We start from the raw sequence: 26437 nt of genomic DNA, 5'->3' as shown, positions 1-26437 counted from the left end.
AGTATATCAAAAAAATGACCAAAAACCTCATAATATAGCATGTTTAAGCGTCCGAAAACGACATAGTATAGTATGTAATTCAAAATTTGACCAGAACGTTATACTATAGTAAAAACAAAGACAAGACAAGAGTTCTAGTTATCAGGGGCCAAAACCGAGAGAGAGAGACTTCGCTTGCATTTAAAATCTTTAACTCAAAATACCCACACTAATAACCTCACTAAAACTGCTTTTTACCATCTTAGAAACATTGCCAAAGTGCAATCATTTCTCAACTGGACAGATACCGAGAGACTCGTGCATGCTTTTATCACTAGCAGGCTTGATTATGGCAATGCCCCTCTATCTGACCTACCTTAGAAAGCATACCAAAAGCTACAGATAATTCAAAATGCAGCAGCATGTGTACCAATCAAGACCTGAAGGAGAGCCCACATTTCACCTTTGCTAAAGTCCCTTGATTGGTTACTAGTTAGTTTTAGAATAGATTTTAACATCCTTTTATTGGTGTTTAAATCACTCAATGGACTACCCCCCAAATATGTATTAGACATGCTTTTAATGTATACTCCATCCAGACCAATAAGGTCCTCTGACACTGGCCTTACAGTTGTTCCACGGGTGAGGACTAAAAATGACAGGAAGTCAGCGTTTAGTGTCTGTGGTCCTCGCCTCTGGAACAGCCTGCCAGTGGAGCTGAAGATGCCCCAACCACTGAACACTGTTAAAAGAAATCTTAAGACCTAACTTTTCAGCTTAGCATTTTCATAATGTTATATTTTATAAACCCTCTCCCCTGTCTTTTTATCCATTGTTTTATTGTGTTCTCATTTGTTGTGTTGTTAATTATATTGTATTTGCACTGTCCATTTATTTGTTTATATTTTTTTTATTTTCAATCAGCTTGTACTGCAATTTTACATGAAAGGCCCTTTATAAATACAGCTGAATTGAAAATTGAATAGTATGTCGTTCCAAATTTGACCAAAAAGTTATTGTATAGTATTTCGTACAAAATGTGGCAACAGTGTCACAGTATCTTGTCCAAAAGTCATGAATGATTTCATATTCAGTCTCCTTTTTTGTCCTTTTTCATATTTCATACATAGTGTTTCTTGTTTAAAACTTCTGTCTTTATACTTCTACAGTGCATTGCAAAGAGAAATATACTTTAAAAAAAAAATCTATTTTACATTTTCCTTACAGCCATATATAGAAGTTACTTTGCAGTTTAAATTATTGAGTATTCAATCGATTTATTAGTGAATACTCATTAGTGTGAAATCTTAAATACTTATCCCAGTGTGAAAGAGGCCATTTACCGCTACGTCCACCTTGACATTATGACCAATAAAAAAAAAAAAAAGATGATGCAATGAATAACTGTGACACATGGTCACGACCTCTGTGGTATAACACTTTTTCACCTCCCTGAACACATTCTCTCACCCAAAACATTAGAGACGAGAGCGGTACAGCTAGTCCATGTAGTTTTAATGCTTAATGCCATTCAGATTCAGCCTTTCCCTTCAAATCACTCCATTACAATGGATTAAACCATTAAAAGAGGGATAAAGTATTTTAGCATTTTTATTCTGTAAGACACTTTAACGTCATTCCTGAAAGAGGAAACACATGATTTTGGTTCATAGCACGTTCATGCCTGGCAAGAAAAAAAATATTAAGACTACGTCAACAAAAAAAAAAAAAAAAAAAATGTACAAGTCATGGAAGCAAACAATATAAACAATATCTTATATATAAAACATAGGCATAATAAATATTACACAAACAAAAAAAACAACTAATAGTAAACAGAGTTAACCTATTTGGTTTGGGTGATGTTTGGAATAATGTCAATGATTTGAACGTCAGTGTGAATGTTATGAAAATCTCCTGGAACAAAAAGCTGATTCACTCATTACAGAATATTCAACCCAAACCTTTTGATCAATCTCTTATTAGTGTAGACTAATAAACACACAGGCATTACTCAAGACTTCTTTTTTTTAGTTTTTTCCCATTACCATGTTCTTGCTTGTGCACTTGTGTGTGGTTTTGTTACATTTAGGCCTCAAGAATTGCGTGCACACTTAAGCCTTAATATAAATAGTGCAGGAAATTCTTCAAAACGGCTTGACTCACCCACATTCAGTCGTTTTTTCATCTGCGTGCACTTTTTGTCGGGAATCTACGGCCACGTCTATCTTTGGTTGTGTTAGCGTATTCACAGGAGATGGGAATCAGTTTTGGTTCAGTCAGGAATCAAGGACCATGTTATCATGCGAACACGACATTCATCCACACACTCACACACACTCACACACACTCACACACACTCACACACACATCTGTACATGAGCAGACAAAAACAGCAAACAATAAATTCATTGTGTGACTGTAAATGTAAATTCACCCCTTAGTGATTCTTCTACTTAACATAGATAACTGTGCAATTTTAATTTTTTTTCTTTTGTTAAAGCAAACCAGGAGTAGTATAAATATAAGGAGGACGCCGTAGGTGTTTTTTTTTTTCTAGCCACATGTAGAGAGAATTTTCAAGACTTAGTGTCCCTCCTCTTTGACTCTGGTAACAGAGATGGAGAAAATGTAGGATTTAGCTCCACCTCTACACCGGTGCACACTCCCCCAGTCCACTTTAAGGTCCCAGCCCCTATAATGCTACTTCCGTTGCAAAGTGCAAGCAGTTAATGTCTCTCTACCTCTCCCTTCCACTCGAGAAATTCGGAAACCAATGCAACAGCACAGAAAAAAATGTCCAAAATGCAAAAATGGTATGGTCAAGTGTCCAAAAAGCAACCAGAAGGGAGAGGGCAGCAAGAGAGGGAGTGCATTTGTGTCTCACGAAATTCAGTCCATTTAAGCAAAATAAGTGTTATTTATTATGCCCACGTGCCACTGGTCAGCCTTTGGAAGAGTGGTTATTAAACCTCCCTGCAAAGAAAAGACAAAGCACAACATTAATACACACATCCCATGGCGTGAAAAATGCAGATTTTAGATCAAAATTTGTTGGAATAGTTCAACAATTTTTTATTTGAAATTGTTATGGTATTTTATATTATGATGTTTTTTGCGATAATTATGGTAATTATTACCATTATAGGTATTATGCTACATTTCTTGAACATACTATGCTATGGCAGTTTCTTTCTGACATTGTTGTAACATATTTCCTTATAGCTTTTTTTTTTACAACATATTTTAAAAGACTAAACTATGGCCTTTTTCCTAATAACTATACTATAGTTTTTTTCATAATTTTTCGACCATGTACTATACTCTGACTTTTTTGTGACATTTTAGATAACCCAGTGTATATGACCTTTTTACCATGTTTTGGATGATATACTATGCTACGGCAGTTTTTTGTGATTTTTCTGGAAAACATACTATACCAAGACTTTTTTGCGATATTTTGGAAAACAGACTATACTATGTATTTTTTCATCATCTTTGGACCATATATAATACTATGGCGCTTTTCATGACTTTTGGACAACACACTATATTATAGTATTTTTTGTGATTTTCGACCGAAATGCTATATTTTGACGTTTTTCCATGATTTTTGGACAACATACTATACTATGACCTTTCTCATGATTTTTTGGATGACATACTATCTATTTTTTTCTTTCATATGGCATACTTTATTATCAATATTATCATTTATTATCATTTTAACAACATTTAATACAAATGTGGAAGAAAACGGGGGGAAAAGTCCGTTCTCAAATTATAAAACTACTCCTTTAAATGTAGTAAATCCATAAACTGCTATTAAAGAAGTCGTTACTTACGATGCGGTGAGTGTGGAGTTGAGGACAAGAGTGGTGCGTATCCTGTACAGCTGAGCTAGCGTCAGCTTCTTGTGCTGTGCTGGTGATTTCCTCTTTTTGGGTGACATTTCGCCTGAATCACCGGTGGCTGTTGACTCGGTTTTCCTTTCTAAGCAGGCAGATGGAGCCGCATCCCCGTCTGACCTGTCGCTTTGGGACTCATGACCCTCGTGCGGTCCAGTGAGCGCCGTTTGGCCGTGCCTGGCCTCCGCCCTCCTCAGGGTGGCGCAGAGTTTTTCAGAGGGCATGCTCATGGCCAAGCAGTCGTCAGACTGGTCGAGGTCACTGGAAAACAGCTCCGAGCAGTTTTTGCCCAGCTCCGTCAGGCTTTTACTGTGTGGCAGCGTTGATGTGTCCGCGTCCGTGCACCGTGACTGTGCCTGCGCCTTGGAGCCAGGTGAGTGTGTGTGGGATGTGGGGGTTTTGCCGCGGAGGCGCTGCAGCAGATTGTCCTCGGATCGGGATAAGGTCAGATTGGAGAGTCTCTGGAGGCAGTGGAGTCGTGGCTGAACACGAGGCCTCCGCCGAGGTTTCGAGGACTGGACCACTGACAGCTGGGACCCCAGTGAGGCAGCGTCCTCCTCCTCTTCCTCTTCTTCCTCCTGTTCTTCTTCGTCCTCCCGTTCTTCTTCTACCTCCTTTATTTCCGTCCCCTCCTGTTCCTCGACCTCCCTGTCCTCCTCTTCGGTCTCCTCTCCTTCACTTTGGCCTGGCTGTGGCTGAAGTTCTCTCAGGAGGGATTCGGGGGAGAGGGTACCGTAGGCGCTGTCCATGGAGAGAGAGCGGCACTGAGGGTCCAGCTCCTCGCCGTCGGGCCCCGTCTCCTGATCAGAGTAAACACCGGAGTGAATCCTGCGGGGGCTCGTGGACTGAGACAGCTTCACCTCAGATGTCTCAGACAGGGGAGCGACATCAGAGTCTTTTTTACTGATTCCCTCGAGGTTCATGTTGGGAGACGGAGGCTCACTTGATTCATCGATTTCCATCACAGACAGCGTCTCAGTGGAACCGTCCGATTGACTGAAAGATAACGTTTGGTTGGTATGTTGGATCATTGGGCTTGATATGAAAAAAAAAAACAGCGACTGCCACTAAATCATCCATAAGTGCTATTTTGATGTCAACTGGAGTTGTTTCACTTGCTTATTCGTTCCTTTTTGGCCATTCCAGCCAACACTGTGTTGTACATTGTAGCATGATACATATTTTTTATATCCCTGGAACTTTACATACTAGTTTTATACAATGTAATGTAACAAATGCACATATTTCTAGATTTTTACACCTATACATACTAAGCATGTCTACATATTTATATTATTGTTCTACATGCTTGTGTACTTTTTTTGTTGAACGTCGTGTTTTTATAATCCCTCTGTTGTTTGTACTTCTAACACTGCCGCTACTAGTGTAATAAATACAGCGGCAACAAAAAACTATTAATACATTTACTTAACTACATCGAAAACCATCAACACTACTTAACCCACTACTACTGAAACTACAACTACAAAAACTATTATTACAGTTACTAAAACCACCAAACTACTACAGTTACAAAATCTACTTCAACTACTGCAAATACAACAATTTGTCACAATAACAACATCATATCCTAAACAATTTTTTTGATCTATTTTTGAACAATAAAACTACTTTCACGATAAAAGGCAGTACTGTGTAGTACCTCGAGCTCTGCTGGTCTTTGTGCCTCAGGAATGGAGAGCTTGTGGTGGAGTTGCTGCTCTCGTCTTCCTCCTCCTCCTCCTCCTCGCCCTCCATACATCTCTTCAGGCTGTTCTGCTGTCGGAGGACCTCCTCGGTGTGAAGCCTCTGGAGCTGATTCTGCAGGGTGATTATAAACAGCCACATTAAGCAGAGAAACTACAACATTTTGTCTCCCAGCTCCACCTATTAAAACATTAGGTAAGATCTCTAACCTGGACGTTGCAGATTGCATCGATCCAGCTGCGCCCCTGGGTGGCGCTGTTGGCTTGGAAAGTGTAGGCCGCCACTGCGCTCTTAAACTCGTTGAGGTAGATGAGGATGAAGGAGCCTAAGAGACAAAAAAGTGGGGGAAAATTTTTTTAGGTTTAGTAGGTCTGTAGACGAATCTTGGTAAATTATTGAAGTTTCCATTAGAAATTTGTATTTTTTTTAAAGCTTTACATACATGCTGAAATAATTCCTGCATAAATCTAATAACTCAGCAATCAATTCATCACTGAATCTTGAACTTTTGTTTGTAACAGCATCTCAAATCCTGCTTTTCTGTTTCATTTTTGACTTGCAGGCCTTTGAAGACATCAGATCTTCAAATATTTTTCATTTAAATTTTAACAAAAAAGCATCTTAATTATAAAATTGATCACTAGTCACATCCCAGCCTCCATCTGAACACTCACCAGGGTCTTTGAGCTCCTTACAGACGACGTTGTGAATGAGCAGAGGCTGCCGGATGATTTTGACTTTCTCCACTCTCTTCACCGGCTTGGTGATTAGCAGCAGGTCGGTGAACAGGACGCAGTAGACATCCATCTGCACAGGAGATAAACTCATCTCAGGTCTGACAGAAACACGTCATTCTGCTCTAAAGGTCAAATGTTTAATGTGAAATGTGAGGCGACTGTGAGGCCAACGTGAGAAGCCAGATGTTGAGTGTAAAGATAAGAGGAGCTCGTCACGTGTTCACAGGCGGTCGGTCTTACCCGACTGTCTTTGCCCTCTTTCATCCTCAGCGCTCCCTCCAGATGCAGCTGTCGAGTCTCCTCCGGTGATATTCCTCTCATGGGAGCCATGAGGTCGAAGCGGTTGTACTCCTTGAGGATCTGACAGGAAAAAGACAAAAGCTTGAGGCCGAATCTCACATTAAGTCTCGTATATGACAGAGGGCTTTTTTTTTTTTTACTTTCTTACCTTCTCCACCTCTTCACTGCTGCCCTCGACGGCCTCGTAAGAGTCTATTCGGGCAGAAATGGTGGCCAGCTTCTGCTGTTCCTGACGCTGTCGCATCTGGGACTCCACGCTGTTGATGAAGCCCTCGACTGCAGCCACCTTGAGGAGGAACATCACCGAAATACACTCAGTGTCGATAAAAGCAGATGTTATCCATTTCTCTACGTTCGTACCCGGTAATGGAGGAAGCATTCATATCCTTTACTTAACCCTTCGGGCCCGCTTTAACATTACACAACCTCGTTTTGCTCTTCGCACAAAACGCGCTTTTCAAAATCAAGCTGTAAAAAATATTATACATTAACATTATTTTTTTACTTTCATTGAGTTTTTAACAAACTCAGTCCCAATCATAAATGTCAAATATTCATTAATTTTTGGAATTTTAACCCTTTAAATGCCAGGTCTTTGTCTCAATATCGCTGTTTTCAGATTAAAAAAAAACAATTATTTATGTAGTACATTTCCAATATTTTACATGAAAAGTAGATTTTTTTTTGTATTTTTGGACTTCACACAAATGAGGAGAAACCATAAAAGTATGTTGAGTAAGTGAAGCTGTCAAATAAATGGACTTTTGTTAAAAACTACAAGTAGTTGAAGTTTAATGTAAAACAAAATCGAAACACTCGAGTACCAGTTTGGTTAAATGATTAAATGTTACATTCCAGCACTGTCCTCACCATGCTGTTTACAATGTCTCGGGCCGACGGCTCGTCCGTCTTCTTCAGGATACTCTTCAGTAGGAGTGGATATTTGGTCAGTCTCTGGTGGGGCTTCGCCAACATGTCGGCCAGCTTCAGACGGTTACACTGCTTATGTGATTCTCCCCACTGAATGAGCCAGACACAAACAGGAAACCAAACGGTTAATGAGCCAGAAATATGACGATGACTAACGAAGAGCGTACCGCAGGTGATCAGCTTTGAGACGTGAGAGGACTGACCGTGACGTAGGTCCTGAAGAGCTCATTGTCCCTGAGAAGTGTGCGCATGTTCTCCATGCAGCCCTCCTCCTCCATGCAGTAACGGATGTAGGGCTGGAACCTGGAGCCGAACTGAGCGCATAAACAAAGACATGCGTCAGAGATGTTACGAGCATCATCAGCAGGAGGGAAAACATATTTACTTCTGCCTCGGTCTACAGGAAACACTGCACTAAGTGTTTGTGGCATCATTTTATAAGAAATACAGGCAAAACAAATGAAAATAAAGACTGTAGAGCTCTAAACTGTGTTTACACATACAGGATAATCTGGCTCATACTGAGCTACTTCATTTTTCATGTCGTATTCATAAATGTAAACAAAACTTTTGGAAAATGCGTTAAACATATATTTTTTTGCATACAGCATGAAGTATTTATAGGAGCCATCCAATTTATTTCAAGCATCTTCAAAATGATGTATTTTTAATGTTCTCGAGTTTATTAAAGTCAAAGATATAATAGATGCCAAAAACATATCAGCGCTTTTTACTATTTCACTACCAACCGAAATAAAATGAATTAAGATTTTTAAGGAAAGTGTTAAAGTTTAGCTGAAGCAAAATTTGTGTTTTGTAATGTTCTCTAGTTATAACTGTATGTAGCATTGATATGTGTCTTTTTTATTATTTTGTTCACTGTAACTTTATGGTGTATTTCTTTGTAATCTTGATGTAGATATGAACCTTTTTGTTTTATTTTTAGCATAACTGCTATTGTACATAACCGTGGTATCTTTTTTTTTTCGTCTTTGTTTTTACTAAAAGTCTAAACAGGGTCAGGACCTGGAAATATGAGACAGCTATAATCTCTATATGTGAAACATCAGTTATGTTTAAAACAGGCTGAAGTCAATGTTAAGTTATGTTAATTCACTTTGTTCCTATCAAATAAACTAAATAAATAAAAGGCCCACAGAGTTGTGGTCTTTTGTTAACCCTTTCTTTGTGGTACCACAGAGACACTGGAACATATTTACGATGTGATTACGACTGACCGTCCTGAAGCCGTGGTGGAGGTCGGTGGGGTCGAGCAGAGCCCGGGCCTGCCTGGCCTTCTCCAGGACTGGCAGCATGACTTGGCTCCACAGGGAGGTGTGGAGGCGGACGATCTCCTGGATGTTACTGAACAGCTTGGCGGGCTCCACCTCCGTCAGCAGGCCGCTCTCCTGCAGGTTCAGCAGCCCGCACAGGAATAGCTGCAGAGGGGGACACATGAGCAGCTGACTTTAAGACAAAAGGTTATCTCTTCACATATAACAGGTCAAAACAATATTTCTGCAGTTTACTGGGCGGCGATAACAGCTGGTCTCTGTTCTGAGATCTTTAACAGGAGGTTCGTTGTGTGTTAATCTATCTCAGTACAGCAGCGTCTTACATCAGTGCTTTATCTTTACAGTAGTGCTCTTACATCAGTGATGACTCGGAGTTTCTTGATGTAAGTCGCCTCCGTCTGCAGCAGCTCCCATATCGCCTCCTGCTGGTGGAACTGTCGCCTCGTCAACGTCTGCAAACACAAATTATTTTACTGAGTATATGCAATATTTCCCATGTTCTTCTTACTTATAATAGGAATGAAACAACAGTAGGAACAGTGTTTTATGTAAACATATACAATGGAAACACACCAAAAAATGAATAAAAGAAAAGGTAAAAATTTAAATCAACAACAGTTAACAGGTGACTTATACCAAAACTTCATTGCAGAAAAAGTTGGGCCAAGTTCAATTTTTTTGATGGGCAATTTTGAGTTGTTGTTGTTTTTTTTATATCTAACTGGCAAAAGTGTTTCTGCTAACTGTTTTATCACACTTTATTTTAAGAGCAGCTGTTACTGAAAATGGTGACTTCATTGTATTTTATTACATATTTTCAGAACTGTGATAGAGTGCTAATACCTCAGCTGTTTATATCTGGTTATACTTTTGATCTTTCTAGAATAATTGAGTACAAATGTAAAAAACATATATATGTTAAGTATAATTTGCCTAAAAGTAAGATAAAGTTTAAGTTCAGGATTTAATTGAAAGCTTCTTTGATAATGTTTTTGCCTATTTACTTAAGATAGATAAAAATTTAATAAGACCGTCAAATTTTTTTTAATATTACCTGCTTCATGTAGATTCTGTTTTGTTTGTGTTGTGTTTGTTTAAATGTGTATATTGCATTTATACTTGTGAGGAATCGTTGAGTCGTGCCCTGAAGGAAGGTGTCACGTAAATAAAACATGTCAGTCATTTATTCATGCTCTTAAACTGCAGAATATATTGTTCTGATATTTCCAGTTCCTCACATTACCATTAACTTGATTACTGGACAACATAAAACATCAGTAAATTGGCTCATGCAACTAACCGTCAGGGGTGAACGTACATACGGTAAAAAGAACTGAGCAGCAGCTGAGCGGAGAAATTATTGTTCTGATTAGACATTTACACATTAACAGGAGGAAGCCAGAGACAGCATGCGGTGGCTGTTATCAGCATATACTGTAGTCATGTACGGTAACTGACAGCTGTGTAATCACTTTGTAAGCATCACTCTGGGGCATCAGAGCAGCTGTCATAAAGACGAACGATAGGGAAGTAAGAGTCAGACGCATATCAGGAAGCAGGATGCCAGTATGCATGTACTGCATACTGGCACTGTACGGTAATTTGACGGCAGTGAATGTTTGTCACTGTGAACATTGATAAGCGACTGTATGAAAGTTATTAGTGAGAAAGGAGAGTAAGAAAAGTGAGAGGGTTGTGTCTGTTTAATTCATTTTGTTACATTTTCCTGACATTTATTTTTTACAACAGGCTTACATTTTTATTTCATTTTTTTGTTATATTTTCTATTCATTTATTTCTTTCCACAGATTTATATATATTTTTCCTGTCTTTTATTTATTACTTTTTTTAAATTATATCAATATTTTTTTTTAAAAATTATAAATTTCCATTTCTAAAACATAAGTTGCATATAAAACAAAAAGATAATTTTCTTTAACAGTCCCTAAGTTGTATCAGTTGAAAATGCATTTGACTTTAACCTGGAGCTCAATGCTATTTGTCCTGAGTCACATTCATGTTTCCAGTACTGAATGAATGACTGATGTCTCGCTGTCTGTCCCCCACACACCCTGCAGCCTGTCTGTGCTTTACCTCTGAGTTGTCCAGTAGCATCTGCCAACTGTCCTCCAGGACCAGGTTGGTCTCCTCCTCCTCCTCCTCCCAGGAGTCCTGGTGGAAGGAGAGCTGCCGTGGCACCTTGGGAAGCCCGAACATCGTGTAGGAGTGGAGCTTGCTCTGGAGCTGCTCCAGACGGTCCACCTCCTGCGATAAGACAAAAAAAAAAAACAGGCCTCATTAGTTTGAACAAGGTTAGTGGCGAGACAAGATGCAAAACTAACTGTCCGTTTCTGTCCTTTGTGTGTCCATTTATTGTTACACTCAAACTGTAAGTAAAGATGAGTCCACGCATTAGCATATAAATCCTGTCCGTACTGGCGCCTTAATTCTTAAATCCAACAGGAGCTGCTATTCAGCCCTTTGTTTGGTCTGGCAGGCTTTATGTAGTTATGAAAATGAGCTCTGTGCTTTGAGACCGTTTTAACAATAGAGGACAAGGGAGCGGGGGCAAAAGCTACAGCATGGAGCGGGAAGATGGACCAGTGGGTTTTAAAATCTTTCCTAAAAGTACTGTTCGATGTCCGTTAATAATAAGAAATTGTATGACAGATTTGGGAGTAAAGTGATGAGAGACTCTTTTCAAACCTTTATAAAAGAACGGACTGACAGTGGTTCTTCTCTACAATATGGAGGGTGCAAGAGGTCCAGGTCCCGGTGAAGGATCTCTGGCCCTGAAGGGGTTAAGGGGGACGCTCGGGGTGAATAGAGATGAGACGGGCGGTGACAGGTGACTGACAGATACTGTCTCTGTCTGACATCTGCTACTGTGCAGGATGTGACCTCAGCATGGGCGGTACAAAGGGAGTGTGTGTGGGCGTGTGTGTGCTTTAGTACAACAAACAATTATTATTTCTGCTCCTCTGATGCAAGAGTGAAGGGAAAGTTTTGACATTTTGAGTAGGAATGCACAGATTTATCAGCTGAACACTCACCATTCACCAATGGTAGTGGTGAATGTTTTTCTATTTGTCTCATCAGTTTTGTGCAGGCTAAAAAACAAGGCACGCCATAAACAAAATCACCCCGGGGACATAAAAAAATGTTTGGGACGAGCACAGATCTTCCTCTGGATGACAGTAAAACTCACCAATGACCCTATATGATCATGCTAAACTGTGAACAATAAATCCGTGACGACATCAACAGGAGGAAAGTCATTTTTTTACATAATGATGCGTTCAAGCTCTAATCAGTAAAAATGAGTATTGGGCAAAGGTAAATTATAACATTCTCAAAATGCATCCAAATGTTATCTTGTAAAATTTTGTTTTTGGCTAGAGACTTGAATAGAATGAGCGATTAAAAGAGAAATGTGTTAATGTTTTTATAGTGATCTAAAACAGATATTGGAGAGAGAACTATAATGTATTCTGTATAGAAAGAAACGCTTCTAAAGAAGTTTTTTTAAAGATGTTTTTCATGAGAAAAAGACTGTTTCACAAATTTGTGCTCATCAAAAGTAGTGTAATGAAGGGCTGAAAGACAATAAAATAGTTACGGTTGTGTCATATTTAGTTTCAAATTTGCTATATACTGTATTTTACCTTTCCTATACATTGCTTTTCTACTTTAAATCCTGATTTGTACCTGCACTTCTCTGATGTTTGTATTGCAAATGCTGCAAAGCAGTTTCTCTCAGGATAAATACAGTTATATCTTATGTTATCTTATTGTTCATCATGAAGTTTCTTTGTTTTTTTCTGGCACAAAAGGGGGAACAAATAACAACAAAAAGAAAAAAAGAAGACAATAAAATGTCCGTGTCGGCTACCGGCCAAATTGTTGTTGTTGTTGAGTGCATCCCAAATCTTTTAGCTTTTAATTATGTAACCTTTGGACTGCGCCAGGCTGGCTGTTTCCCCTGATTCCAGCCTTTATGCTAATGATAGAAGTACCAATCTTCTTATCTCACTCTGCAAAAAAATGAATGTGCATATTTCCAAAAAATGTCAAACTATTCCTTTATGCTTTCTTTTGGGAGTTTTTAAAATCAGACGTTGAATAGAACTGAGTGAGGCTTTTCCTCCACCTACTCATTTCCAGAGAAGCAAGTGAGCCAACAAGAGTCTTTGAAAGGAAATTACCTCACCAGAGCTCGGGGGATATGACCTCCCGACCTCCTCCCACTGCTGCTCGCTACTGTTCTGTTTGCTTTTTAATGTTTTTTTTTTAAATCTGAGACAAGTCTGGGAAACAAACTTGCCCCCTAGAGCTTTACAATCCTTGTTTAACAGCCCAGAGAAAGTGCACAGCTTTCCTTTAATCTTGTATTTCACGTGATTGTCTGATCAGTGTTACCTTTCCGAAGGGCCCGGCTCCAGCGTTGGAGCTGAAGAAGCCACTGAAGCGGCTGGCGGCACGGTTTTTCCAGCTGTCAGGACCAGCCCCGATGCCGGGCAGCGAGCCGCCCATCTGTCCCAGAGCATCCGGGGTAGGAATATTTGCCTCTCCCAGGAACTCTGTCATGTTCTTCCTCCGTCGAGCCTGACCCTGCACGACAGAGAGAAACATTTACACATTGTTCAAGAAAACAGTAAGTGAAAGGCGTGAGTGAGTCTGTCACCTCAAAGGGGGAAGGACAAAAGTTTCCAGTCAGACGGATGGAAAGAGACAATGAAGGAAAGAGAGAAATATACAGGGACAGGACAAACAGGAAATCAGAGGGGAATTCTACGCGAGGGATGACATCAGCAGGACCGTTAAAGCTGTCCTAACGATCAGACACAAACAGGAGAGGGAAGGACGGCCACTTCCTCGCCGCGAATGCTCATTACATCACAAGGAGCAGGCGGGAGGTTGTTCCATAAGAACAGACGGCCCGAGTCTGGCCATTGTTCCCCCCTCCATTGTTACCCTGTCAGCGGGCTCGGCCGCGAACCCTCACCCAGGCAATCTCTGTCCACTTTACGAGCAGCAGCAAAGCAAACAAACAGGGGCCACCTCAGTATCTGAGGAAGCAGTTGTTTTTGCTGTTAGTGAGGAATCTGCTGCTGAGAGTCGTCTCGCAAGCACAGTGACAAGGAACTCACATTCCAGGACACTGACACTGATGCTGAAACTGAGCCGCCATTCCAACAAAATTCTTTTACTGCACACACACACACACACACACACACACACACACACACACACACACACACACACACACACACACACACACACACACACACACACACACACACACACACACACACACTCTCTCTCTCTCTCTCAATGCATGCAAAACACTTTTGCCCAAAGCTGCTGTGTTGCTGGCAAACAAACTTGAGTACTGGATTCATTCACGTCAGTATTTGCTCAACGTATTGAGTAATCACCACCAAACCTCCCACATGTGAACATGAATTTCTACTTTTTTTACTATTTAATATGGAGGATCATGCACATCTTCAAATATGTGTAAGACTTAGGAGAAAGTTGTCCACAGGTGAAGAAAAGACAACTGCTGCAGTAGTGAGAGATTCCTGCTGGGGAAAAGTTGATGATATGCAAACAGTGACAGGGCTAACTGTCAGCATCACACGGCTGATGTTACCAAGCAGTTCATAACAGGCTGAATGACGAACCGTTTCGGTGTTGGTTTGAGTTTTTTGAAACTGTTTAACCGCTCTGTCGCTGTTAGTCGCCGGTGCTGTGTTAACTCGTGCGAAGATGCTGAACTGGCTCAGAGGGGAGGAGCTCTTTTTTTGCCAGTACACGACTACTTTGTAATTATTTAAAGCAAGTACTCGAACATGTAAATTCCTGAAAATGCCTATCCCTTTAAATTCGTTATGGGGCTTTCCAAATGAATGCTAATGTAATGAAACATTTTGAAATGCTGTGTACACTGCAGTATTGCAAATGCACAATCCACACTTCAAAAAGTACTCCACTGCTTTAGCACTGCACTCATGATGGTCAGTTTGAAAGAAAAAGTATAAAAAGCAATGCAGCAGACACAGATCTGTTTTACTCAACCCGTTCTACAGCTAAATTACCAACAATGCATCTTCACCACTGGCAGTTCAGGCAGAAATTAGCCTTGAATACTGATTGTAATAAAAAAAAAACAGATTACATTATTGTCTAAACAACAAAACATGCAAAGAAGTTTGCAGCCCTGCAAACTTCTACCAATCAGAGCTGCTCACTCAGCTCACTTAGACTCTGTATATCTACGTAGAGTCTCTAGCAAAAAAAAAAATCTTCAATGTTCTTGCTTGTAGTTTTAATGTGACACACTGCAAGCACTTTAAATGTTTTAACTGTTGAACAGCGAGCACTTTGCATGTTTTAAAGTGCTGTGAGATTCCTCATTATTGTTGTCTTTTATTTACTGTAGTTTATATATAGTTTTAGGGGCGGAGAGAGCCTGGGCAGATGCATTCCCTTGCATTTGAGTGTACATAAACGTAAGCATGACGTAATAACTGAAAGAGGGGCACATCCACATTTTTATCAACCCCTCTCTTCCATTGTCCGAATTCTGGTGGCTGGATGGAAAGAAGACTGTTTATAGAGCGTTTAGCAAGAAAACCAAACAAAAACTGTCAAATTCAAGCTTTGAATAAACTAAGAAAAACTGCACCAACAAGCAGACTGGATATAAAACTTCTGAGGTTTTGCTACTAGAAGTAAACAACTTCCATTACACTTAAGATACTGACAAAGTATATCGGTTTGTGACATGTTTATGCAACAACCTGAAATGTAAATATTATGAATACCTCTGGTCAAATTGTTCTGCATTACACAGGTTCCCATTTTAGGAAGAACATGTGCAGACCCTTGTGTAACCACTTAAGTGGAGTAAAGGCACACAAGTGGCTTACACAGAGTTGCATAACGAGATAGTAAATCTGAATGGGGGGTCCTGCAGGTTTTCAAACAGCTTTTAGTCCTTTTATGTTTTTTTCTTTAATGATTACCAAAGAGGAGAGTGACCCAACTGCAAACAGACATGTTGGCTTTAAAACAAAAACTAAAGTGAAAGGGGACACATTTAAAGTCGCCATAGCGAAAGGGAAACGAGCTTGGAGCCATTGAGGGGATTTTTTTTTCAAGGGGGGAAAATCTGGGCCGACTGGTCAAGGACACAGGTGTCAGGAAGTGCTCAGTCTCCGAGGACAAACAGGGAAAGCCTGAACCCCGTGGCACTGACAGCACACCACCAGCAAACTGAAACCATGTTAATTAAAGGGATAGTTCGGATTTTTTGAAGTAGTGTTGCATTAGGGTCCGAGAAATTGTCAGCGTTTTGCATGCAGTAGATGACATTCGGCACATCACCAGTTTGGAGAAGCCTGCTAGAGTCAAATTATTTAGCTATCTAAAAGAATGTTGAAAAAAACAATAAAACATTAAGTGCATGCATTACTGAGTATTTTCATTGTTTAACATGTCAAATAGCCCGTTCTGACAGGAAAGCCATTAGTGCCTTTAGTTTCCCATCTATGTGCATCTTGTACGTTGTATATTTGCTCTACTGTGAACTTTTGCACATTCCCCCAAACAGTTTTGCACAGCTCTGCACAAAACGGTACAGCTTTTGTATTCTGACACAGCTGCATTATGCATATTTATCATGTTATCGTACTTTTTAAAGTGTCTCTACCAGATTTTTAATGTGAATTTTTCTATTTTATATTTAAGTCCTTGAGTGTTGCAGTACTTTGCCTTTTTTTATTATTATTACTATTTTTATGCCTCTTTGTGTTGTGTTTGTGTTATTTATATGTTTAATGTTTTCACCAAACACCAAAGAAAATATCTTGTAAGTGAAAACCTGCTTGTCAGTAAATCCTTGTCTGATTCTGATTGTTAGACACCATTGATAAAAACCTTTTGGCTCACTGTACACAGAAGCTGCTGGTCTACTGCTGCCTCCATCAGTTACTCAGTTTGTGTTATTGTGTGACTTTGGTGAATCCAAACTGACCCTTTCAGACACCAAGGAGACACAATTACACAATCTAAGTAACTGTTCGAGGCAGCAGCAGACCAGCATTTCCTTTGTTCAGCAATGTAAAATTACTGTCTTTCTCAGTGGAGTCTGGCTTTGAAGAGAGCGATATAAAGGTTTCATCTTCTCACTGGAAACCACTGTCTGACGTTAAGGTATAGCAGTAAAAAAAAACAACAACACTGATCTGATTTCTTTCAAAAACATGACGAGAGGGCAGCGTGCAACACGACGACATGGCTCAAAAAACAGCAAGAAATTAGTAAAATGTACCTGAAAAAAAGCGCAGAAAATTAATAAATTATATGGATATTTTTCCCATAATATAACCTTAAATGCATAGTTATAATGATTATAAATATGTTTTTCTGGACGTTTCCCATTTTTTAGGTCATTTTCTTTGTCACCTTTTACTCATTTTTTTGCAATTAGTGGGACATTTTTTTGCCATATTGGTCTTTGCCTTTTTCCCCCACGTTTTAACCAATTTGCTCAGGTTTCAAAGGGTTAAAAAGCTTGTGAGGGGCATCTGAACACAGCACAAGAAAATAGATGCTGAAACCAGGTTTTAATGGGTTAAACACTATTTTTTTTTTAAGGGGGGGCAGCAGCAGATCGCTTAGCTTCTGTGTCGAACTTCAGGCTGCTTCTTCAAACTGGGGGCATGCCGAGCGGCTTCTGCTGTTTGTAATATACGTCTATGGATAAACAGTCCAAACAACTCCACTCAAAAAAAACTGAACTATCCCTTTATGTCTGTGTTAAGCAAAGAGCTGGCTTTCACCTCTCCAGATTCAAAACAGGTGAAATAAAGACAGAAAAAACAGATACTGTGGCTTTTCCAGGAAGGTTTTTCAGCAAACAGACTGCAGTCACAGATAAAGAAAATGTCTCGGAAATCACTTTAGCAAGAAACCAGATTGTCAGAGACAAATGACGGGAAGCAGTAATTAAAAAGGACAGAGGGGTAGAAGCTACCAGCAGTTTCCCACCACATTAACAGTGCTCACCATTGAAGCCAGAGGCATGTCAAAAGAAACAAAAACCATCCTAATCCTTCAATTGGATTCATGGATCACAGCCCATTCTGGAACCAGCTGCTGCTCTCTCTCAACTTCTAGCCTCCTCTGTCTCTGCTGAAAAACACACCCGTCCACACTGTCCCGACTTATGACGCCGAATCAGCCCGAGAGAGACCACTGTAACACCTCCACGTTATTAGTCCCCCTTCCAGAGACTTGTGTTGAACCTCATTTTTTAAAAGCGCCCCGTTCCAGCTGACAGAATCCGGGTTCTGGGTGTCCGGCTGCTGAGTCCTGCAGAGCCCGACAGCAGCGTCTCTTTGAAGCGGGACGTGTCTCTGTCCTGTCCTGGTGTCCAAACAGTCAGTGGTTGCATTTCATACAGACACTGGAGTGAAGTCATAGCAACCAGGAGGATCCTGCCTCATTGTGTCAGGCAGGAAAGAGGAGGCAGGGCCGGGGCCAGAAAAAAAGTGGCTGATCTGAATATTTGGAGGCGGAGACAGGGTGACAGCTTGGAGGGAGCACCCTGGTCCTCAACTCCAAACCACGCACTACTCATGCAACATTTGCTGTCAGTCCATGTAATTTCCAGAATAAAATCCAAGAAATTACAGGATGACTGTAAACTAACGGGACGCTTTGTTCTTTATTCATATTTGAAGTCGGTCCACTATTCTTTGCACTATCTCAGATCGCTGTTTTGCCTGGAGACCCTTGAACAATGCCAGGCTGGCTGGTCAAAACAAGGAACAAGAAATGCCCCGATAATGACCAAACAGGAAATTCCCTTTGTTTACTCGCATGTTGCAGCACATTTAATAAGCTGCTTATCCCCAGGAGATAAGCACAGGCACACCACCTCCTCCAGGAGCAGAAAAAGTCAACTTGAGTCCAGTCCATTTTTATTTGCACGGCGCCAAATCATAACAAACGTTATCACAAGACACTTTTCCTATAGAGCAGGTCTAGACCGTTTAACTTACAGAGACCAAACATTTCAAACAAATCCCACCAGGAGCACATTACGCGAGAGTGGCGAGGAAAAACTCCCTTTGATGATGCAGAAACCTCCAGCAAACCCAGACTCTGTGGTGGGCGGCCGTCTGCCTCTACTGAAAACTAAAAACTCTGTAAACTTTGTAGAAATTAAATTATTTAATTGGTTGACAGAAAGTTCACCTGCAGCTATTTTGATAATCCATTAAGCGTTTCTTGTTCCAGCTTTTTAAATGTGCAGATTTATAAATAGTGTCTTTGTGATTATCTTTGGGATTTCGAGCGTTGGTCATACCAAACAAAAGATTGGAAGACCTTTTGTTGTGTTCTCAGCCGAGACTTTTGCTCAATTTATTTGACATTTCGTAGACTAAACAATTCATCCAAAAAATAAAACTAAAAAAAGATTGTTATGCCAGCCTTACATCAAACCATAACTCAGATCTCTGTGACTGTGGAAAAGGAGGAGAAACTTGAGGAGTGGACAAAAAAATCTGTGTTTAATTCTGCGTGTATCTGACTTACCAACCAGCACTTATTTTTGTGACAAATCTTAATATTTACAGGTGACAAAATCCTAAAAGTTTGTAGGCAAATACAGATCATCTTTAAGGATTATATTGATGCCGAATTGACAACAATATTGTCAACATGTGTCATCTTCAATCTTGTGTTTCTAGAGTTTTGTGTTTTTTAGACACATAAGGAATTATAAAAATGTTATATTCCTTAAAGGAAATTTGGTGCAATATAATGCACCAGGAGCACGGAGGGAAATGATCTCAAAGGGAATCTAGTTGTAGTTTAGGAAAAGGAGGAGTGTATATGAGTTTGTGTTTAATTTGATGTGTATCTGATCCACCAACCAGCACACATTTTAGTGAGGAATCCTAAATTTTGAAACAGAGTTCTCCCACTAAAGTAGCACCACTAACCAAAAGAGGCTGGCAGCAAGTTCAGATGACAAAATCCAAAAAGTGAAGCTTGGACCCAAATACAGTTTATCTTTAACGATTATATTGATGCTGAATTGAAAAGACCACTGTTGCCATGTAACGTCTTTTATTTTGTGTTTCTAGAGTTATGTGTTTATGAGGACACGTAAATAATTGTTAAAATATTATGTTTCTTAAAGGGAGTTTGGCGTAACATTTTCCAGTAGGAGCAGGATGTTTACAGTCTGTGACTAAAAACTCACGGTCTTTAGATGTGAGAGGGCGTCAGATTTTTGTCTTTTCAAATTTTGCTCGTGCATATCAGGCATTAGTTGCAGCCCTAAAACTTTCTAGCATTTCATTCAGAGTTAATTATATTTGTACACGCAATATAACGGAAAAGATTCACGTCAAACTGAAGCAAATACACCCTCATAGTAAACACTGAGCCGCTCTTAGTCGTGTCTGCCTAACTAATTATGTTTACAAGGTTTCCCGTGCGCCTCCTGTGTAAACCTGCCAGTCAGGACAGAGGGCAGCCGGATCCAGAGCTCTTTGTCACTAAGCTACTCGCTCTGGGGGCCGTGACTTGTGCAGTGGGCCCGTCAGGTTAACGATATCAAGCCTTGTGTCCCCTCACACTCTTATCTTATCACCGTGGTTTGTGGCGTTAACCTTGGCCTGGAAAGGAGAAAATCTTTAAATGGGGAGGGATTGTATTAAAATAGACCCCCCTCCTCTGCTCTCACTGCGCCCTGCTACCGCCTGTATGTTAGTCAACTGATAACGCCTCCTCTTGATCAGGTGGGTTGATTAACGATGGGAAAACAGCGTGACACTGACCTTCCTGAGAGCCTGGACACACCGACACAAGGCGCGCACACACACACGTTCACAACCAGGAAACAGAAACTAAAATGACCCCCCCCCCTACATACACACTGCACGTCTCAAGGCCATTCCAGTGATGAAGACCTGATGACCGCCGCACAACTGCGACACAAACAGAGGCTTTCAGCCCGAGGGGAGAGATGAGTTGTCAAAACAAGGCTTCTTTTACTGGACCGCCATCGTTCTCGCCACCATGACACTTCACCCACAAATCGCCCACATACACAAACACAGTTTAACTTTCAGCAGATGAGATTAATGAGAAACAAAACAAAGAATAATGGTCCAAATCTTTTGTGTACGGCATTAAATTGAGATGAATACAAGTCAAACTTAAACATAATGGAGTTGCAAATAATGATCTTTTTCATTTAGGATTAATTGCTTAATTGTTTGGTCTGTAAAACCTCAGATAAAAGATCAAATAGTGAAAAAGGCCTGTTTTAATTTCCCACAGCTCAAGGAGACATCTTTAAATGTCTTTTTTTGTAAGACCAACAGTCCAAAACCCAAATATATTCAGTTTACTATCATGTTTTATTAGGAAGAGTTCCTTATTTAAGAAATTAAATAATCAAATAATTGTACAAGTGTTTTATTGCCATTGTGACACATACGCATTACTTTGGTTTTTTATGCTTCGTAAAGAAAATCTAATAAAATAATTAAATTAAATCAAAATATAAATCTAATACAAACTAAATAAAAAAAAAATTAAATTATATATATATATATATACTTTTTTAATTCGAAACAATTAAAAAATGTCAAAATAGTTGCGGAAAATTAACTGACTGTTGAAAATATTGCATACATATACATGTTATTTTCATTGCCAACCAAAGCGGCAAGAAATGTGACGTCATTAACCTACACCATCAGTCTCCGCACTGCACAGACGTGTCAGGAAACGTCTCACCTGACAGTCAGTCGGCGTTGGTTTCGCATCAGGAGCAGGCGACTCAGGAATCTCTGAGTCCACGTGCAGCAGGTCCCAGCTGCGCCAGGATGACAGACGACCAAAACGGACATTTTTCCACAGAACAAAACAAAAAAAAAAATTCCCCAAACCGCAGATAAAAAAAAATGTCGGAGGTCAGTAAATGAAAGAAAAAGTGTAAAGAGGTAATTCCCAAAGTCAGGAAGAATCCATTTCCAGTAAATGACCATCCAGAGAGACAGGAGTGCAGAGCAGCAGAGAGGAGCGCGGCAGCTACCTGATCCTGCAGGTACTGCGGACTGCAGGCCAACGGTCACACAAACAACAATCAGAAAAGGTGTGTGTTCAGCCGTAATCTCCACCTTCAGCATCAGGGGGAAGTTCTTTGTCTCCCACACACACACACACACACGCAAACACCTTTCCAGCACACACACACCTCCTCAGCCTTCTCAGCATGTAGCTCCTCCCACTATATGGGAATGAGTTATTGTCTCCCAGCACCTCAAATATTTAGTTTAATTGGTGTGAATGCTGAGAAACACGTGAGTCATTTTAACTCTTCAACACACAGGCTGGACAAGATGGATTCAGCAATTAGAGAAGTTAGAGAAGTATCGATGGAGCTTAACAGAAACACAAGCAGGAGTTAATTTACTTTCAATAATTAGTCAATTTTGTTACATACAAAATGTTCAAAAATTCTCCAACAGTGATTAAAAAAATACAGAGATGTAACTTATCAAAGAAATTACATGTCCAGCGCACACCAGAGTGCTCAATTTCAATCTTATTTATTAATAGTTAACATTTAATTTAATTTATTTGTATTTATATGTGAACTTTAAATAAATAAGTGGCATCTGAGCATCCTAGACGGCACTGGAAATTTAAATTCTTTGATTCATTGTTACCCTGCACTGGCTGGCACCCTGGAGAGGGGCACAGCTGTGCACAAGGCTTATTTGTGCACAAGGCTTATTTTTGTTTTTTAAGAATATACTTTAGGGCTGCAACTAATTATTGCATTATTATTGATTATTTTTTTTTTATTTATTTATTTATTTATTATTTTTATTATTATTTTATTATTTTTATTGATTGAATATAAGAGTTAAGTTAAAAATAGAAAGTTAAAAATATAAATCAGCGTTTCCAAAGCATGCCTTTTAAAATCTAATTTTATCAAAAAGTCCAAAAACTTTATATATTTTGTCTGTAATGGCATAAAAGTAAGATGCAGCAGATTTTTAGAGTGCAGAGGGTGATATCAAAGAATACTTAGCTTTTTCTTTCTTTAAAAAATGACTAAAAGTGACAAATCAATTATCATAAAATTATTGTAAATATAAAGTATTGCATGCAAAATTAAAGGGCTCGTTCATATATAACTTAGTTTCATATAATTAATGTAGCTTTCTTTTAGCTGAGGTGTCCTTGGCCTGAAAAACGTTGAAAACCCCTGTGGTATTAAGATACAATTCACATATATCTTATTTATTTTGCAATGTTCAGATAATCAAATTAGTTTTCTGACTTTGCAAACTAGGACTGAAGTGAGGGATTAAAGCAAACTTTAAGTCTAATATTCGACCTTAACAACTCAATCACTGACACTTCTCACTCTATTAACAAACTATAGTGACTGTTGTATGGAACGGCTCATGTTTAAGCTCAATGAAAGCCGCGTGATCGCCGCTGATTCAACTATTGTCATTCAAAGTGTCTCTGTGTTAATCGACAATCGTCCCCATTGTGAGCCACCAGATAGAGAGAGAGGAGGCTGTCAGATGTGACGAGGAACCATCTCCACACATTACCATCCACTCGTTGTGCAATGCAGATTCGCTGGGAGAAAAACATTCTGTATGACCCAGTTTGAAAAAGAGGAAATAAATAATGACAATTGTTTCTGCCAGACGTCTTCCGCCTCCCCAAACAAAGCACACTGAGTGCATTGTATGAGCAGCGACACGAATACAGTATCACTCAGAGCAGACGTAAAGAAAACGCTGTGTTTTGGGTTCAGTACACTGACAGTGAGAAGACGAGACAGTTGCCACTCCTCTCACTGTCTGAAATGTGGGTTTAATACGTCATTTCAGTGTCTTTAGCCCTGAAGGGGTTTAGGAGCTTTTTCAAGTGACAGCAGTTCGCAGAGTCTTTGTCTGATTATGAAACAACGTTATCTGCCTCCTCTCTTTATTACATAACAAATTCTTCCGACCCCGAGGCAAAGCCGGGAGTCTCTGCTTCTACTCAGATGTGTGAACTATAACAGGAACGCAACTAATTATTATCTTTAACATCAGTTCATCTGCAGATCACTGATCAGTTCATTGTTTCATTGTCAAAAATAGTTGGAAAATAAACATTTCATGATCACGAGTTCCTAAAAACAAAAGATGAAGTCTTAAAATATCTTGTTTTGTTCAAATAATGATTAAAAAATAATCAGTTCACTTTCATGTAAGACAAAGAACAACAGCAAGTCCTCCCATTTGAGAGTTTTGGTTTGTTCATTCTGGGTTCCTGTAGAGGAACATGGCGGACTCCACAGAAGAGGATCTGCTTATATGTAGATATTAAGGGTTTATTCTAATGTAATGAAAACACAACATTTATTTGTTTCGGGTGATTATACACTAATGATAATTACTAATTATATTTCAGTTCTAACAATATATTCCCCTAAATCCTTAAGTTTTAAGCTTAATTTCTCAAATGTTGAATGCAATACAATAAATCTGCCCAAAATAAAATATCCTAAACAAAAAGGTAAAGTCTTGATCTAAAGACAGATATTTAGGGACTATCTGATCAAAATAAAAGTTAAAAAAGAAGGTTTATGGTGCAGAAAAGTTCTAGAAACTCAGAGTTAAGGACACATTTCAGTTGGTACCACACAAGTTTTTCGGTCTGGAATTTAGTTTATAAGGATTTCCCTGCTGTGATGGAGGAGTGCATTATGGGACGCCTGAGCACTGACACACATATGGTGCATCCATTACCTGACATTAACTCCCTGGGAATGCCAAAACCATCCAACTGCAAACTGTAACGTGATCCCGCTCGATCTCTGGATCAGATACTGCGAGTTAAAACACTTTCCCCTGTTGCATTAGTTTTATGCGTTTAAGTGGATTCAGAGCGGCAGATTTGGCTCGCCACCTCAGTGTTGTATCCAGGGTGCCATGGCAACTGATGGTCAACTCGTGTGTTATATAAAAGCTGCCAGAGAGCGAGGATCAATGTACTGTACGTGCTTAGGGAAAGTCACGAGGTCGCAGACAGGTGAGTTATCTTTATGAAGGCTATAAAACTTAAAGTTTCAGTTCTCAATAAAAGGAAAGAGACGCCTGAACCGTGTGAGTTTCCAAAAGCTGCTGATACTGTAACAGCACTGCAGATGTTTCATATTCCCCTGAGTATAAACTTTTATTTTTGCCCCAAACTGACGTCATATTTCTCTGCATATCGACCAAAAACATCCTGAGCTGAGACCCCGAGGAGGAATGACTTAGACATACAGCACATAACAGGTTAAATGAGTCACAGCTTCTGCAGTATATTCAAGAGGGGGATCCCAAATTTCCTATTTTAGTTTACTTTATTTGGTCAAAAGATGGATGTTTTTGAGATTTTGGGTTTGTTTTTTTTTCATAACATGAAACATAGAGAAAAGAAAATGCCATAAATACGCATGCATATTATATAACATAATTTTAGAATACTTGCATCACAAAAATTATTGTGATCAACTGGGGGTGCTTCATGGTGATATCTATTCATTAAAAATTTCTTATAGTTTGTAAAAAAAAATAAATCAAATTTAAAAAAAAAAAAATAAACAAGAAATTTAAAATAAAAATCTTTGAAGTTCATATTTCTCCGCCTCAGAAGCAGTTATGTACACCAAACTTTCCAGTGTTATTCCAGGTTTTTTATTACAGACTTGTTTGTTAAAAAATGGTGAGAATTAATGTGTTTATGGCTGCTGACAGGATTTTCTGATAAAAAGAAATGTCTGTAATTAGTGCATATTTAATTAGACAATACATCAATTTCATATTTAAAGATACAACTTAAAAAAATGTAAAAATAATTTTCTTACTATAAGCAATCAACTGGGGTCGTTTTTGGTGGTATCAGTTAAAAATGAGTTAAAATATTGGTTAAATTTTACCCTATTTGCTATGCGGTGTCTCCCTTTAATGTAAAATATAGCATGTTGAAATTTTCTTTGATGCTATAAATGTGTTTTTCTGGTTGCACACTGAGCCGTGCAGGTTAAAAGTTGAACTTGTTTCAGATCAGTTGATCCACCGCTGATATTACAAGGGGCAGCGGTGCTTTGTGGGAACTATCAGCGAGGTTGGAATGCACCTTTGACCAATCAGAGAGCTTGGCCGAGGCTCCCCGTCGTAAAATAATCACTCGGGATCATCAAAGCTCTCTGCAGCCTATCACAATGCTGCCAGAGCCTATAAAATGTAACATGCACGCAATAATAAACATGAAATACCTCCATTTAAACAAAAGAGGAACTCTGCACAGAGAAGGACAGAGCTTGGCTGTGTTTCCTCTGACGCCTGGCACAAGCCGCTGCCGTGCCAGGCCGTGAATCCGGTCACTAGGCAAATATCTAAACTTCTCTGAGCGAAGTCCTCGATTCCATAAAAAGCAGGCACGCATACGTTTTAATGGCGAGTGCCGAAGCTGCTGCCAT

The 26437-nt window shown here is 39.5% G+C and overlaps 1 protein-coding gene across 4 annotated transcripts in view; it reads right to left on the bottom strand.

Moving 5' to 3' along the window:
- Positions 1 to 1733: 1733 nt before the first annotated feature.
- Positions 1734 to 26437, bottom strand: part of plekhg5b (pleckstrin homology domain containing, family G (with RhoGef domain) member 5b) — a 95968-nt gene continuing 71264 nt past the window's right edge. For all 4 annotated transcript variants that reach the window (XM_042491260.1, XM_042491259.1, XM_042491262.1 and 1 more), the window contains 13 exons: positions 13276 to 13467; positions 10951 to 11121; positions 9213 to 9308; positions 8800 to 9000; positions 7765 to 7875; positions 7502 to 7651; positions 6780 to 6917; positions 6572 to 6691; positions 6269 to 6401; positions 5804 to 5919; positions 5551 to 5708; positions 3825 to 4883; positions 1734 to 2955 (listed from right to left, as the gene is read on the bottom strand). In XM_042491260.1, coding sequence (XP_042347194.1) covers positions 2946 to 2955; positions 3825 to 4883; positions 5551 to 5708; positions 5804 to 5919; positions 6269 to 6401; positions 6572 to 6691; positions 6780 to 6917; positions 7502 to 7651; positions 7765 to 7875; positions 8800 to 9000; positions 9213 to 9308; positions 10951 to 11121; positions 13276 to 13467 — 2655 coding nt within the window. In that variant the 3' untranslated portion in view covers positions 1734 to 2945. The remainder of the gene's footprint in view (positions 2956 to 3824; positions 4884 to 5550; positions 5709 to 5803; positions 5920 to 6268; positions 6402 to 6571; positions 6692 to 6779; positions 6918 to 7501; positions 7652 to 7764; positions 7876 to 8799; positions 9001 to 9212; positions 9309 to 10950; positions 11122 to 13275; positions 13468 to 26437) is intronic.

The sequence above is a fragment of the Plectropomus leopardus genome, chromosome 8 (genome assembly GCF_008729295.1).
Source record: "Plectropomus leopardus isolate mb chromosome 8, YSFRI_Pleo_2.0, whole genome shotgun sequence".
NCBI classification, from domain to species: domain Eukaryota; kingdom Metazoa; phylum Chordata; class Actinopteri; order Perciformes; family Serranidae; genus Plectropomus; species Plectropomus leopardus.
Note: the sequence above shows the minus strand (reverse complement) of the source record. Positions and strands in the feature narration are given on the sequence as shown.